This window comes from Thermobia domestica, chromosome 11 (genome assembly GCF_964235325.1).
Source record: "Thermobia domestica chromosome 11, izTheDome1.hap1.1, whole genome shotgun sequence".
In the NCBI taxonomy this organism is placed as follows: Eukaryota; Metazoa; Arthropoda; class Insecta; order Zygentoma; family Lepismatidae; genus Thermobia; species Thermobia domestica.
Window position 1 is genome coordinate 71,526,824 of NC_137464.1, and position 17,578 is coordinate 71,544,401.

Below are 17,578 nucleotides of genomic sequence, written 5' to 3' on the forward strand. Positions count from 1 at the left end.
TTTGGTCCATAATTCCATCGATTACACACAGTTTACCTGGACCAAGCACCGGACATATAGCTTTAAACCATTACTCAGCCATCTTCATTTTTCACAGTGGATCGTAGATTACGCTGTCGGAGTTCTTCATTAGGTTTTCGCCAGATATAACATTGATCACCTGAGCGGAACAAATTAAATTTGCTTTCGTCCGCGAATAACACAGTACTCCTAAACGAAAAATCTTAATTTTTATAAGTTTTTGCAAAACTAAGTCTCTTTTGTCTATTGCACTTGCTCACGAATGGTTTTCTACAGGCTACTCTTCCATGTATATTGCTTCTTCTTAAAACCAATCTTATCGTTTCGGGATGCACACTTTTATTAAGATGTTCTGATACTTCTTTGGCCAGTTTAGGACACTTATCTTGGAGTTTCTGTTAACCTATAGTACAATCCATCGCTCATCTGACTTTGAAAACACTCTAGGTCTAGCACTTTTTGATTTCTTTTGCAGTGATTTTGTTGATTTAAAACGTCTAATAATGTCATGAACTTTGGAGTGTGACCTATTTACTATTTCCACAGTATCATGAACTGATTTTCCCTCTTTATAATATTTTAAAATAAGTTCTCTTATTGCTAAAGAAGTTTGCCCAAGTTGACTTTCCATTTTAAATTTTAAACACACTGTTTTACCTACGTACAAACAGTGAGGCTTCAACTCGTTTCCCTTGGACACCTGAAACTGTCAAGTAGACAAACTCTTGGAAATTCCCCTATTAAGCCCAAAATGAAAGAGAGTGGTGCTACCTGTCCGAGTTCTTTTTTGGCATGGATTTTACCTGCATTTTCACTTTTTTTGTATTTTTTATAGTCATGAAATTGAGTTTTGTTAATGATGTTTCTATTTTCCATAAGTAAATAACATAGAGTAATTGAAAAATATATTTTGTTCTCTGAAGCATACTCTTGGAATGTCTATTCTCTCTTGGAATGTGTGAATATGTATATGTCCGACTTCTTTATTGAACCACTGTATTTCAGTCAAAAATTTTCTTGTACGCTTTATATCTGGAGAACTACATATAGTGTAGCCAAACGCAAACTATCACTTAACTCAGTATGATGTTCTTATTCCGTTAAAAAAAAAAAAAGAAAACTGGATTTAGGGGCTCGTTCAAAATTTTGTGGCCCCTGATCCAAAAATACATCAAAAGATCCAATAATTTTCAATCAAAATTTTTCTTGTAGGCCTTATATCTGGAGAACTATATATAGTGTAGCCAAACGCAAACTATCACTTAACTCAGTATGATGTGCTTATTCCGTAGAAAAACACGAAAACTCGATTTAGAGGCCGTTCAAAAATTTTGTGGCCTCTGATCCAGAAACTAATTATTGCCCAAGATCGCAATCTTTTTGATCCTTTCTTCTTTTTTTGATTATTCCAAAAATTCTTGTTACAACATATGTTTCATTTTGAAAATAGGGAACAGAATATCATGGTCAATATTCTATAAATGATTTTTCCGTGACATTTCATCCCACCGCCTTCTCCAATCAAATCATTCACTTACATTGGCATTGTAATCTCCATTCACCCAGCATTTTACAGTTATGGAATGCTATAAAGATCTCGTCTTCAGTTTGGAAAATATTGTTCTTTTCCCTAGGATTTTTCCTTTTTATTTTAATTTCACAGTTCTTTCCTCAAGAAGACGATGACAATTGAATTATGATAAAGAAATTAACAGTCCAAAAGAACAATCTGTAATACTGTGCCCTAAACGAAATTCGAATCCAGGACAGACAACCTTTGCGTTTGCTAGCGTAACGCCTTATATTGCCAATAAATTGATTAATTATCACCAAGGTGTAGAGGGTGAAATGCTGGGAATAGAGATCATTAATGCAGAGCAGTTTCAAACCAGATGTGGTAGAAATGAAGCATTTCCGATTTAACGTTTTGATCAAAAAGAGTAGTAACAAGAAGCAGTTTACTGCAATCGATTAACCACCCGAATGATACATTTCATATCCATCCTTAACTTTTTTACTTACACCGGAAGTGATTGAGGCCCACTACAACTTCCGATTTCAATATTGATCTATATAAAGAAAAACGATAAAAGATAGCGAGAAGGTTTTTATTAAAGATTTACCGTTCTAAGAATAGGCACCATTTTCTCTCTTAACCTCCTATTTAAACCGGAAGTGACAGATATCAACCACTTCCGGTTTTAACGTTGGTCGCTGTAATATATAGGGTAATAGACAGCGAGAAGCAGTTTTGTACAATCACAACAATATATTGCTTCTCAACTCTAATATCTCTACTAAAACCAGAAGTGCTAGAAATCTACTAACGCTCTTGGCTTCAATATTAATTGAGAAAATAATACGCCATACAAACCAAACTCCTTTACGTGGTGTATATATGACATTGCTACTTCTTCATTGCTACAAAACACATTCTTGTATTCCTGGGGCAAGAAACCGATAGCTTAGGGCGCCCAACCCCCTAGGTTATCGCCGCCCTCGGCGGCTCGAATCAATAACTACCGATTCTCTAAAACAGTGATGTCTTATTTATAATGAATTGTGAGTCAGTGAGGACCAGGACTAAATAGTAGCCATATTTGGAAGCCAGACAAATTAAACATAAACAGATAAATAAAAATAGACATACGGTTCAGCTGCGTGCTTCCACCCAAGTCCACGGTGACATAGCCAGTGCTTAGTCGATTTCGTTCTCAGATTCACTGATGTTTAGCGTCAATAGGCGTTTGACGGCATCCATATTACGCGTCGACCAGTGGTGGAGGAACTATTTTGACGAAGAGGGGACCACGAATGTGATGTACAATTGGAATTTTCCCCTTAGGTCATATTTCCAAACTGATACCTTAGATAGCGATTTGTGTTGAAAATAACCAAACATCTTTATCCTTCGATCTCTTTCTCTAAACATTTTGTAAAGTGTACCTGCTTGAAATACTGACGAATGCCAGATCAGAAATAAGAATGAAATCAGGGGAGCATAAATGTGGAGAGGGGAGGCAAAAACTCGAAATATAGCAACTTCGAAGAGTAGGTTGGTGTTTCGAAAACAGTCACCAATCGTTAATGCATGAATCAATTAAATTCTTAATTTTTAATGCAATCGAAAGTGAATGTTTCCCAATGTTATGTTTACTGTTCCAACAATATGACTGCTTTGTGATGAACAAACACTGTACGCATGGGGTTTCTCGGGGCTTTCCCGTTTCCTCCCACTTTCTTCATTCCACCATTATTATCCATCTGATCATCACAGTCTCCCTTAGCGTCAATACATGATCATGGAACATTAAACTAAAAAATAAAAAATATGGTTAATAGGTAAATATAGTGAAAGTAATAGCATGCTTAATATTTATTTTCGTGTAGGTAGACTTTTTTTTTTACACTTCTTACCTTCTTTGTCTTTGGTACATTTATTTGTTGATGATAATAATAATAATCTGGGATGACTGTCGTTCCAAAATAAACTGACACAAATATGTTAAGCGTAACCCTAGTATTACTAAGGTATTTCTAAGTATTAGTTATTAATTTCCGAGTTACTCTTTTATGTCCACCCTCCTTTCTGTAGCACATAATGGATTGCAATTTACCATATGAAGTTGCGTATATATATATATATATATATATATATATATATATATATATATATATATATATATATAAATCACTCGTATCCTGAAGCGATATGAACTTGGGTACTTCAAATCCTCCCCCTTTCTCCTTGATGATATTTTGTACATATTGCTACTTTCAGATAGAAAAGACATATTACATTCCACTCTTTCAACAAAAGGGAGAGAATATTTAGAAAAAAAATAAAGAGTGAGCAACTATGGTTAACCAAAATCTCCCCAAAACATGGCATTTCCTTGATTAAATCTTTCATCAAATTCAATCTTTAATTAAAATTAAAATAACAAAATTTAACCAAAATTAGAAAGAAAGGAAAACGTAATATCTTTGTAGATGAACTGATTATACAAACTTTCATAATCGTGCTTTGTTATACAGCACATGCCACATAAAGTCGGTCTAGCTAACTAACTCTACGGCCTATGGAACCCAGGAGTTCAATGCCGCGTTCACGAAAGCCCTTCATTGACTTCGGCCCTTAGCTAACTTGAGCCAGTTTCTATTTTGTATTCTTATTTCTGAGAGATTCATCTCTCATCTGCACCTAGGTCTTCCTAATGGTCGTTTTCCGATTAGATTTCCAGCTATAACTTTGAAAGCGTTCCTACTTTCTTCCGTTCTGGCTACATGACCTACCCACCTGAGTGAGCCTCCTAAACTGAGTGACCCTAACAATGTTTGATAAATTTTAATTGTTCGAAGTGTATTTCTAAGCATAAAAAACGGAAATAAAAAAGTTTCATCATTAGATTCACGAGATTTATCATTATTATTATTGCAAAACATATCGGATAAAATTTTTAACCACTGTAAATATAGCAAAAATATGTTTTTATATAATTTTTGGCCATAATATGACTCGAAGCAAAAATATAATGGAAATATTATTTATATGACCAAAAGGACCAAAAATCGTGTTTGAATAAACTGCCATATAGAAACAAACAAGTGGGAATATCTGTCATATCACCAATAAAACAATGCTCAGTAATAAACAAATACTCATACAGTGTACTTTTTTCTAGAAACAATACGTTGACTGTCGAGTATAAATTGAAGTTACCCTGAATTATGTAAATTGCAAGATACTTACTTATAACACACTGATTTAATTATTTTTGTTTACAGCAACGACGTGTGATCATGACGGGAAAAAGCTTATGTCAGGAGAATCGTATTACAGCAATAATTGCACCATGCGATGTGTTTGCAGCGACGATGGATTAATTAAATGTGAGGACTTTACCTGTCCCAGACCACTGTTCAGGGCAGGAGAGGTCGAAGGTGATCCTGCATGCCACGAACGCCGAGACGACCTACGAAGCGATGAGTGTTGTTCAGTGGTGGTGTGTGCTGGAATTACAAACATGGACGACTCAATGATGGGCCACGTTAGTGGTTAGTATTCTATCTTATTTTTGAAGCGTAGATCTCACTTTAAAGGTTAATATAAAAAAGAATCGCTAATTTGAGAAACATCATGTCTGGTATATGCCGAAAATGAGTCTACATGCAGCGTTGATTCTTGAAGGGTAGCTAGGTTGTGACATGTCAGATGCCACGCTAATAGTCCCTGCAATTTCGAGCTGCAACAAGTGTCCCTGAGTTGAGAAAGGTCACAAATCATTGGCTTATAGCCTTATAGACAGTGACTTTGACGTTTCTCAAATCAGCGATTCAACTTTGTAAAAAGTGAATACTTCTAATATATTTTAATACTTTTTCTCCATCAAATTTGTGAATCTTAAATTCTGCCTTATTCCTGTGTTTTACTTTCTAAAATTATTGAAATGTGACGCAGAAGTTTACATTTTTACTTTCGACGAACGAAAGAAGAGAAGAAAGTATGGTGATCTTGCAAAAAAAAAAAAAAAAAAAAAAAGTCGGTTTCGAAATTTCAAAGTATTTACACTTTTCGTGGTCCATAATTCACGTAAGTGATTTTTTCAACATCTGTCCGTCTGTTCCGTTCGTTCTGATGTACACTCAGCTACAGGTCATATCGTTCAGCATATCGACACCAGTTTTAAACTTGAGGCTTTAATGTGATTCCTCAGAAGGGTTTCTCCAATTTTCTTTCTACCCTAAAAATAAGGGTAATTTTCTGATTTTTTTAAATGTAATTTTCTCGAAATGATTTTGTTTGTATTCTCTAAATTAATTTTTCAATAACAAAAATCGAGAATGAGGTGGTTTACTCTTGGAGGTGAGTTTTTTCGGACGATTTTCTCAAAAACGACTCACACGATTATGTTTATCTTTTATAAATAAATATTTCATGAATTACTCGATAATATAACATAATTCGTTTGTTCTGAAGAATTGTACGAGGAGTAGTTTATTCTTGGGAGTGAGTTTACTCGGACGATTTTCTCAAAAGAAAAAACAATTTGGGCGATTTTATTCATATTTCATAAATTAATTTTTCATTAATAATCATTAATATTTTATTAATAATTTGTTCTGAAAAATGTACGAGGGGGTACTTCATTGTTGCGATGAGTTTTCCGAATGATTTTCTGAAGGACAACTCACATGACTTTTTTTTATAAATATTTTATAATTAATGGAAAATATTTGAAAAGTATACTTGAATATGGATGTGTGGCCAGTACATCTATTGCCAACAATACAATTATCTCCGACTTTCTTAATCACATTCCGCTGTGCCTTGTTAAAACTGTGAATGTTATTGTGCATTATGGGAAAATATAGATACTTTATGTACTTGCATTCCGAAATCTTGCATTAAAACATGAAATTGGAGGGAGAAGGGGAAATACCAAAAATATGATTTTTTTTTTTTGTTCTATTGTTAGTTATTTCTTGTTTAAGTGCAATTTTATCTTTTAGAGTTGAAACGAATTCTCAAAAACAAAGCACTGTTTAATACATACATGTGCAAGTTGGAACAGGGGGGTGGGCCAATCAGAGAGAACTTACTGGCATCGAGGGTCTTACGTATTCAATGGAGAAACTCGCTCATCGAACACTAACATCAGAGGGACATAAAATCTGTTATAACGGTAACTAACATATTTACTTACTAAAGAAAAGCAGAACAATCTACTTATTTATAATTTTAATGAGAAACTTGACTCCTTTATGTTCTGGACTAGTCTCTCAATGATCGGTGGTACACTGGATATTCCAGTGCAAAGAATATTTTCAAGTTGGGCATCAGTTATCCAGGGGAAAAAAAATTAGACCAATTTAAGTGATTACGTAAGAAATACACTTTCAATAACGAATCAGGTGGGCCGTACGAAAGAGTTCAATGGGACGAAACTGGCCCAGAAACCGGCTGTTGCACATGGCTGGTCTAATACAATGATATTGCGTGTGGGTTGCATATGGATTTATGTTTTCTTAAATAGTTTCCTCGGGATCTCGGATGTAGTACAGCGGAAACTGCAAGTAAGGCAAATTGAACCATTGTAAAGGCTTCTATTGTTTAATAGAGGGAACCATTTTCTCTTAAGTTTAGCCTCGGTACAAACAAAAACAAAATTAACTACTTTAACGTGTTCTGTCTGCAGAACTGTTTCGAGTAAAAAGGAAATAGGAAAAAAAAAAGACGTGGTAGAATAATATTCAATGGTGAATGTTAATCTAATTATGTTCATGCCTAGCACAACAATTATTTTGGATTAGTAATTAATTTGTAAAACAAACATAGTAAAAACATATTTCTGTTACATAATATTTAATATTTCAACTTATAAATGTATTTTTTTTTCTTCCTGTTTAGATTTTGGTTCTCTTTTTGATAATGAACTCGACTTAGATGCTACAAATGGCGAAAAGGGTAAGTTGATGCATTTCTTTCTCTCAGTAAATATTTATAACAGATTGATTAGTACTTTTATTTTAAATATGTAATTGCCATTTTTTTTTTAAGAATAAGTCACTCACATTCATAGGCTGTATTGTCAGTTTAGTTTAGTTTTAAGTTGCAGTACCGAGTAATCAAAGGCCTGAAGATTAACGTTAATTTACACTATGAGAGATAAGCGTACCACAATATTTTTTTTCCTTAAAAAAAAAAAATCTTTGCTGAAGAAAATGTGAGTGGAAATTTGCTGAGAGTCATTTACAAAGTAATTAATAATTCTTCTGTGTTTTATTTAAAACTAGCAGAATACTCGTTCCTCGTACGGCAAGAATATGTTTTATTTTGAGCATAAAGAGCTAAATTTGGATTTAATCTGCATCAGAATTGTCATTGTTTGTCTCAGCGACCCCGAAAACTATGGATTCGACAATAATATCGGCAATTTCCGATCATTTCCACATATGTCTCCCTCCACTCCACCAAGTTGCAGCGCTGAATTTGGATTTAACCGGCATCGGAAGTGTCATTGTTCACCTCAGCAACCCCGAAAACTATGGATTCGACACTTATATCGGTCATTTACGATAATTTTTAAATATCTTCCCCCTCCTCCTACACTAAGTTGTACCATCAAAATGAAATGATAAAACCCATTCCAGGCTTGAACCTCATCTATGTTGAAAATTTGTTCGAGATCGGTCCGGTGGTTCAAGAGTTAAGTCACAAATATAGTCACTTCCATTTTTATCATAAATTGCTTACGGTAATTTTTTTTTTTTTATCATAGACTCATAAATATTTACGGTAGAGTACGTAAAATGGTATTTTCAAACTGATATACAAATAGCCATAAAATATGATAAATCTAGTCAAAATAATAATTAAGAATTAAGTATTGAAGAAATACTCAAGGTAGTGAAGGTATCGTAGTAGCAGTGGCGAGTCACATTGACTAAAATTTCAATTTTATCGCTATAAGCAAAAGGAAGAAAACTTACCTATTGTCAGACAAGTTATGTATACAAGAACTACGATCTTAAGTAAGCTTTCTTTCCTTAGTTTATAGCGATAAAATTGACAATTTTACTGATGTGATATTTCTGTGACCTATGTGAGCAGTGTGTACGTGCAAAAACTATTTGTTGCTACAATAACGTACTTCTGCTACTACCCTTTACTGCTACTGTCATTTATGTTTTCATCATATATCTTGTAGGTACAAATATGATTTTATTTTCATCTAATGCCACACATTGAAAATATGAAGTAAGAACACACGTGAAGACGAATACGGAAAAAGAGAACACAGAAGCTCAGTGATAGAGCGTTCTTCTTTAATGCAAAGAGTCCGAAGCCTTCGTTGGGTTGCACAAGGCAATTATTTTACCAAGATTTTTGGTTGACATTCGCTAGCATGTATCATTTATTTGCTTCAGCCTAAAATTCGAAATCTATCTACATTAAATTAAAAGTATAATTTAATTTAATTGACATCGATTTAAGGCGACATCCTTTCCCAACCTGGGATTCGTGGACTACCAGGGGTTTGCAAGACGATCTCAGGTTGTCCACAAGCCAATCTGAGAAAGGTACACACAGTCTTGAGAAATGCACCATTTTAAGTAAATGATCGAATTAATAATGACAAATCAATTTGCGTGATAAATGATATTCGACCTACAAGAAGTTACCTATACTCCAGAAAAATGCTTTTTTTTTTCTTTACCTGATTGCGGTTTATTTATATAACTGCATCATCTTAGTCAAGGTGTCCAGTCCTAGGTTTGAAACACAGGACCACCCAATTATGAAGTAGGCATCATACCTCTCTACCACTCTAACATGATTATACCACTGCAAAGAAAAAGAAACACACTTCCATATCTACAACTATCCCAGAGTTTGGACCTCTTACAAGTAGTTCTAAATGGCCTCGCCTCCCAGAAGTCTGTCCTTGATCCGCCCCTGCATGTTTCTATTGTATCTGTAACTCTTGACTCAGCGAAGTTTTTACAGAAGACATAAGTAAAGTAGGATAGTGCTTTTTTTTGTTTTGTAGGATAGTGCTAGAATCAGGCATTAATATAATGTAGTAGTAGGTATTAACTGTTTTGTACTACAAGTACAGAATAAAAGTGTTAAGATGTCCACTTGACTACCTGTAAAATTTTCCCGTATAGCCTATATATAGGAGAAAGGTAGAGATAACTATTCTTACTCCTGAAGTTTGCTTCTTGTACAATTGAACTTTCTTTTATTTTACTTTTCTTTTTTTCATGTTACTTTACGGAGCGAAAGCTGACTAATTTAGATAAGTTTTACTGCAAAAATCTTATCGTCATCTCATAAGATAGGAGTTCCCAAACTGTAGGTCGCGACCCCTTCTAGCATTGCCTCTTTCAACCTGGGGCACCACGACTATAAAACAGAATTATAAAACAATAAAACAATCTTACCTAACTTTGTCTGCTGTATATAATAAATGCAAATTTCTCAATATTTAGGCTGAAAATCACCATACTTTATCACAAAGATAGGATGATGTTGTTTGGTGATTCTGGGGAGAAAAGTCGAAATTGACAATGTTAAAACTCTGGTGTAATAATTGTTTCAAAGAAGATGGCCTGCTAGTCTAGTGGGCAGCACGTGAGCCTTTGATGACACAGTATTAAAATTTGAGTGCGTGATGATGGTTCGGGCCCCACCTTAAAATATAGTTCAACGTCTCATACAGCCGTTGCATTAAATAAAAGGACGCTAAACTTCAATAAACAATGACAATAGTATCTGATTTACGAATTGTATTCACATTTTATCTGAATTTCCTTGGTCAAAAATTAATTTTAGAGGTTTCGATACCAAAGGTGGTTAACTACAACAATAAAGTAAGAACAAAATACTACAGAACAGTAACTACAGAAATAAAGTAAGTAGAACAGGTGGAAACAGTAAATATCATCTGACTGAATGTTTTATTATTTTTGATCCTCAATGCATGTTACCAAAGATATGGTTGAAAAGTATGAAACTTATAATTATGTCAATATGTACACACAGTAACTATTTAATCAGGAGAGACTGTCATATGAGTTCCAGTTTCCATTCGTCCCGAGAGTATGACTATTCATTTCATCAATTTCTTTATTGTTCAGTTATGTAATGAGATTTAAATTTTGTATTTTTACATTGAAAATAATACCAGCTAGTAATGAAAATGACAAATTTCTTTTTTTTTTTTAAAAAAAAAAAACATCCCATCAAATCGAATTACAGCATTTTTAAATTGTGTATATAGGGTGCCGCATGAAAAATATGAGTATGGAGAGTGGAACAGTCACAGAAATTTGGGAACTTCTATCATAAGATATTTAAAAAAAATCACTTAAAGGCTCATAAATAACAAAAAAGTTCTTAAAACTGAAAACTCATTGACTAGTATGGTTATACATCAATAAATATACATTAATAATAATAATAATAATAATAATAATAATAATAATAATAATAATAATAATAATAATAATAATAATAATAATAATAATAATCTTTATTTTAGTGCCGCGAACAGCTTTTGACAAAAATACAGCACTTGGTATCAGAGTATGCGATGGAATAATGATACTATTAAAAATGAATAATAAGAAAGAAAACAATAAAAAGAAGGGTACTAATATAAAACACAATGTAGATAAAAGTCAGTTAAGCAGAAATAATTCCTTGTCAACACAGTAAAAGTTATCAAGTTTTCCATCCATCTAAAACAACAAGAAGCTAAGAACAGCAGTCATAAAATTACATTTGGCTTAATGTTCCTAAACGCCATTGATTAAAAACTATCAGTCAGATCACATAAAACTTTCACATTGTTTAATACAATAAGTCTAAAATGAGCTTAAAGAATGTGTCAATCTTTTTAAAATTTCACATTTCCAATTCAGAGGAACTAAAATCATGGTATTTCTTATGCTATGATTTGGCACTTTAAAACCTATAATAATAATAAAATAATAATAATAATAATAATAATAATAATAATAATAATAATAATAATAATAATAATAATAATAATAATAATAATAATAATAATAATAGGTACAATTGAAGTGTATTAATGATTACCAGAAATAGTACATTAATACTTTCATATTTACATATTTGTCTTAGACTAAGTTTTTTGTATCTTGATTTTTTTTTATTATTATTTTTGTTTTTCTTGTTCTGTAACTGTCCGTTTTAACTTTCTTCTTCTTATTTCCAGATAAGAGTCTGAAACCAGAACTTCATATTGTGAACTCAACCAAAGATTCGATAACCGTATCCTGGTCCAATCTCAACAGCACATCTAATCACGCCCTGCAGTACCGTGAGCAAGGAACAGACTCTTGGCAAACGATTGAACAAGTTCCCGGAACAATCAAAGTCACACTGGTTGATCTAAAGCCTGGAACCACTTATGAAATCAGACTAGAAGACAATAGTACAGAGCCCGTTTTAGGCACAACAACTGGCGGCAAAGGTTTCTGTGTATACAATGGAACCCGTTATGAACATGGTCACGACATTGTTGAAGGCTGTGAGAGAACGTGTCGATGTGAAACCGATGACAATATCAAATGTACTTCTCGTTGTTCGCTGCCTTTCTATAGAAAAGGTACATTCCACTTGGATCCAATGTGTACGGAACAAACGACTGATGATTGCTGTGTGAGGGTTGTGTGTGCAGGGAATTCAGACCCTGAGCTAGACAGAGGTAATGTCTCGAGATTCATTTTAACTATTGTGTTTATAAATAAACGAATAAATAATAAAATGTACTGAACATTCCATTGAAAATTAACTGGGAAATGAATTTGTTCAATTAGTACTTTATTCAACGTTAGTCGTTTCGCTAGAGCTTTCGACCCGCTGCACACTATAGGCTAAAATGTATTTATTTAAAAACCCTAATTGTTACATTTAACTTTTTTCTTTTTTCCTACCAACCACCTCAAACTCCGTACCAAATTTACGCAATTATTCAGACTTCGTTATATAGGCAAACGATAGCACGTTAGCGACATCTATTAGCGTGACTGATTACGTAAGAATTAACGTGACGCACATACTGAGACGCAATTATTACTTATTAGGATTTGGAGAGTATTATATCCTCAAATCAGTGTTGCCAAGTTGCAAACATTGCAAAGCACGGTTTCCGTGAATAAGATATAAAATTCGACTTTTCAACCTGAAAACTTTCCTTCATTAACAACGAAAATGATAAAAACTTTAACTATTTTAATCTGCGTTACCATTAATACTATTTATGAAGAAACATAATCTTATCTCTAGACAAGAAAAGAAGAAAAAAGTTCGTTTTTGATATCGTGATTAATTAATCTATAATATTTTCATGATTAATGTATATTCAGATGACACTTTCAGTTAAAATCTAAAACACTTGCTTAAAGACTGAAGTTGTGTTTTGTTTCTTGAAAGTCAACGTTCCTTTTAAACACGGGGGATATGAACCTACAAGTTTACGTAGTAATTTTCAAATTGTAGTCTTGCGTAGTGCAATCGCTAACGGTCTCGCCTTCGGTACAAGCGGTCCCGCGTTCGATTCCCGATGGGGCACTCGGTCGAAAAAGTGTAGAAGGCTTTTTCAAGTCCAGCCATCCTGAATGAGGTTCTCCTCATTCACACCAGGCAAATGCCTGGGTGGTACCTAACATATAGGTCTTAGGCCACTTCCTTCCTTTCCCAATTCTTTCTTCCTTCCCTTTCGCCGAGGGACGTCATCTCTCAAAAGTGACGGGCTAACATGGCGATAGATGCCGAAAGCTCAGAAATCTAAATCCTAAATTTTCAAACTATATGAACTCGAATCAGAAACCGAAGCCGAACCTTCCGCAGCAAAGACGGCATTGTTAAACATTTAACCGTGAGAGAGCATTTATGTTATTCTTATCCAATATATTTGTACATCACTTAAAAGATGATAATGATGAAGAATGAAGCAAATAACGAACTTTTTTTTTATTTAATTATATGGTAATTCAAATTTCCAGAAATCTGAATTTGCAGCCTGCGGTGTTATAATACTTCCCTTTTAACCCAATACATGCTGATGTGTTCCCACTGTCTGTTAGTATCGTGTCTAATTTTTCCAAGTTTATATACTTTCCTTCGAATTTTCCTTTGAATCAATTTTTCGCTTCCTCATTTTCCAAATTTTCCATTTACAACTTCTTGTTTCTTGTCTTTTTCTAGCTACATTTTGCAATTGTTTATCCGCTTTGGCCAGCATAAGATTCTTGAAGACCGATCTCAGAAGACGTTGAGAATGATTACATTCGTTACATATTTGAATTGTTCAGACATCTTTCTTCAATCATAACATAGTCTATTCTGTTCATCTATTGGGGACTTTCATGTAGTATATTTTCTTTTCTTGTGTTGGTTGTACCTAGTAGTTCTCTTGTTCATTCCCCATAACGTGATACATAATCAAAACAATACCCCTCTTCTTTCTACACATTCCCAAATTACCTCTGTCATAGAATGGGGAGGGAGGAGCGCAAATCGATGTCAGGAGAAGAAACTGTTTTAAGATACAGTATCGTGTCAAATCAAAATTTCCACCAGCACATCAAAATCTCATAACGTTTTGCAGTTTAGAAGAAAAGAGTTTATGGGAAGTATTTGTTTATTAGAGGGTCTTAAGAGATACGTACTTTATTCTTTATAATCAATTGAAGTTCAGCCCTTATGATGTTTGCGCTTTGATACTATCTATGCAAATTATATTTCCTTTGGACTACATGACAGTATCTGTGAATACTGAAAGTACTCTTTCAATTCCCAACTTTGTCATCGTTTACCATTCCAACATGATCTCAAAGCCCCTACTGCGAAAGAAATTGCAAATGCTCAATTAAATTTCCAATTATACTTAAAGATTGTTACTTATCTCACTAGTACAGGTGCATGTAATAAATTGTTTCATAATACGCAGTGCTGTTATGAAGGTTATAATTAATTCTTCAGACATATTTAGACACATTTTTGTACCTTCGTGTGCGAGGGCTAATGGTCTGAACAGGAATACCAAAATTCAGGTTTATTAGACCACAGGAGTGAGCGTGTTGGGAAGAAATTTTTTTTTTTAAATTTCCTATCAACTAACTGGGAACGAATCATAGTTATAATGACTCTCTGCAAAATTTGATCAATGCTTCTTTACTTCCTTTCTGCAAACATTTATATCCTGCACTATCATTTTGTTCTTTCTCAACAACAGCATTGAAGTCTCCCATTACAATCACTCACTAACTCTTTTTTGTATAGAATTTTTTTTTTATTTTTCCTTGTACATTTTCTTTTCTTCTTTACTTACATATGCAGTAATTGATGTGTAAGAATGTATCAGCCCCATTTTCCTTCTTGCGCTAAAGTCTCATAACCACAACACTATCATCAACAAATTCTATTCCCATTACCTTCTCTGTCAAGCGCTTACCGAGAAATACCTCTACACCATTACAACCCCTTTTCTTATTAACTGAATAAAAGTCTTACATCCTTTAGTTCCTAATTCTCCATTAAATTCCCATTTAACTTCACAAAGAAGCCTGTTATATATAATTTCTTTCTTTTTCTTTTTTTTTCCCCTGGAACGTGGTCGATGTTCCTCTTCTAATTCTTCTGTTCTTGCTTGCCTTTTCTCTTTCAGGTATCTTTCCCATGTTGTTAGTCTCGGCTTCTTTCTCCTGAAGAACTAAATAGAGAAAAATATGTTAATTCCAAAATATCTTTCTTTGTGAAAGGCTATTTTTCTTCTTCCATTTCAGCAAACTAGAGAATAATAATGTGTTATTGACAGTGGCGTATGGAAGGAGGTGGAAGTTGGTAGGAGTTGTTGCCCCTGGGATTTGTTTTTTATATATTATTGAACTGGAAAGAATTTTTTAAAATATTGGATTATTATTATTATTATTATTATTATTATTATTATTATTATTATTATTATTATTATTATTATTATTATTATTATTATTATTATTATTAATAACACTCTAACAACACTGAAATTAGTGTGTGATTTCCTTCATAGGAATGCGCACGAGACGAGTCGAGACAGGATTTTCCTGACAAAATTCGAGTCGAGACACGGCTCTTCCAATAGAAAAGTATACATTTTTGGAGTCGAGACATCTCTTTTACGGCACATTTTCGAGTCGAGACAGCCACAAATCTTGTCTCGTGCGCATCCCTATTCCTTCAACTTTATTATTGATGAGTTGTTGCCTTCTCCAGGACACCATTTATATGAATTCGGTATGAGTGTTTCATCCGATAATAGTGTACTGTTGACATAGTTCTAAATGTAAGTGTAGCACACAATTTTCTCATGTAACAAAATAAAAAGATGTTAACGTAAAGGTCATGTCTCTCACGGAAAATGCAAATACAAAACACAAGCTATTCTATTTTTTTCTAAACGGCTCATTTTTTATAATCTTTTTTTAAAAGTAGAATTTCTGTCTTTATTTAAAAATTAAAAAGTGAATGAAATTAAAAACGGCCCTCTTCTTCAAGCGAAAATAATATCTTGTCTATTTGGTTATACAAATTCTGAGCTTTGAACTTAGTGTGTGTATGATAATTAGCTTATAGCGTAATTATGATAATTAGCTTACATCCTGTTAATTTTGAATTCGACGTATGATATCATAGCTAACTAACGTTTTACACTTTCATTTTGACGTAACTTAAATACTTAAATTGGTTGATTTGGTTTTTAGCGTCGCTTTTCAACACCGGGGCAGGGGCGGATCCAGGATGGACTTCTGATGGGGAGCGGTGGGTTGTAATACTCCTACTTAGAGCTACTTTTAAGGGCTCCAAACTCTGTTATGGGTTTTACTTATATATAAAATAAAAAAGGTTCCTCTTCTGTGGGAAGAGGGGGGGGGGTTGTCGCCCCAATCGCCCCCTCTGGATCCGCACCTGCACCGAGGCTATATGACACATGAACCTACAGCTTAATGATGAATCCGAACTACATGAGCTACTACTGTGAATCAAATCCGAGTCTACCGTTCCGAAGCCGGGTACACTAACCATATAACCACAAGATAACTTTTAAAGTATTAAAGTTTTAAGTTATGAATTCAGTGTCACGTATCACATTTTACACTTAGAAATCGGCATACCAAACTGACAATTATATTTAACTATTAAAATTATCTAGTTTGATCTAGACATAAAGTATCACAATCAACTTACGTACTAAAGTTTTATACTTTGAACTCTACGCAACATTTCACTGCTCGCTACGAGGTGGTTGGTGTGATCAATCTAATCTGTAGTTCTGATTTGTTATTGTTTAAAAAAAAAAAAAAAACTCTCCACCAATATATATATATATATATATAATTTTCGTTTTTTTTTTTTTTTTTTGGAAAAGGACAATGTTTTTCCTTTTAGAATCTATTAAATGAACTTAGTAAATTCCAGATCTTTCGAACAGAAAGTAGGAGTACGGATTGCATCTTAAGCAGTTCGTAAGCACCATCTCATTTAGCTTTGGAACTAAAACCGAAAGTTAAATTTCAACCAATGAATCAGCAGTTACCAAAAATTATACCTCTTCGTATAAGATGTATGCACTAAAATTTTATTTATCCCTAAGAAACTGTGGATCTTTTGGAAACTAATTATTAACTATACTATAATAAACTCGCTGGTTTTGTAGCTCACGTAGAATGAACTGGGTAACTTGCAGTTCCAACCTAATGAATTAGCTTAGAATGGAATATTGTCCAACAGAGAACAAAATTCTACTCTCATTCAGTTTTTGTTGTAAGAAAATCTCATCGGATTTCAATTAAAAAAAAAAAAAATGTTTTACACGTAAATGACACATACAGCATAAAAGTTTAGCATATAAACGTTTCTTATAGGAAATCATTGTAATATAGAAGGTTAAATTATGTTATTTTCTGTGTCGTTAGATTCAATATTAGGAATGGCAATCAATTAACTGTAGAGGTGTTTTAACTGTTAGGCTAGCTAGAC

At 33.6% G+C, this 17,578-nt stretch overlaps 1 protein-coding gene across 3 annotated transcripts in view; it reads left to right on the top strand.

The window, feature by feature from the left end:
* The window catches only part of sas (stranded at second transmembrane protein), a 325,151-nt gene that overhangs the window by 220,407 nt on the left and 87,166 nt on the right, over nucleotides 1–17,578 (top strand). For all 3 annotated transcript variants that reach the window (XM_081730579.1, XM_081730578.1, XM_081730580.1), the window contains exons 3-5: nucleotides 4,810–5,079; nucleotides 7,433–7,489; nucleotides 11,775–12,266. In XM_081730579.1, coding sequence (XP_081586705.1) covers nucleotides 4,810–5,079; nucleotides 7,433–7,489; nucleotides 11,775–12,266 — 819 coding nt within the window. The remainder of the gene's footprint in view (nucleotides 1–4,809; nucleotides 5,080–7,432; nucleotides 7,490–11,774; nucleotides 12,267–17,578) is intronic.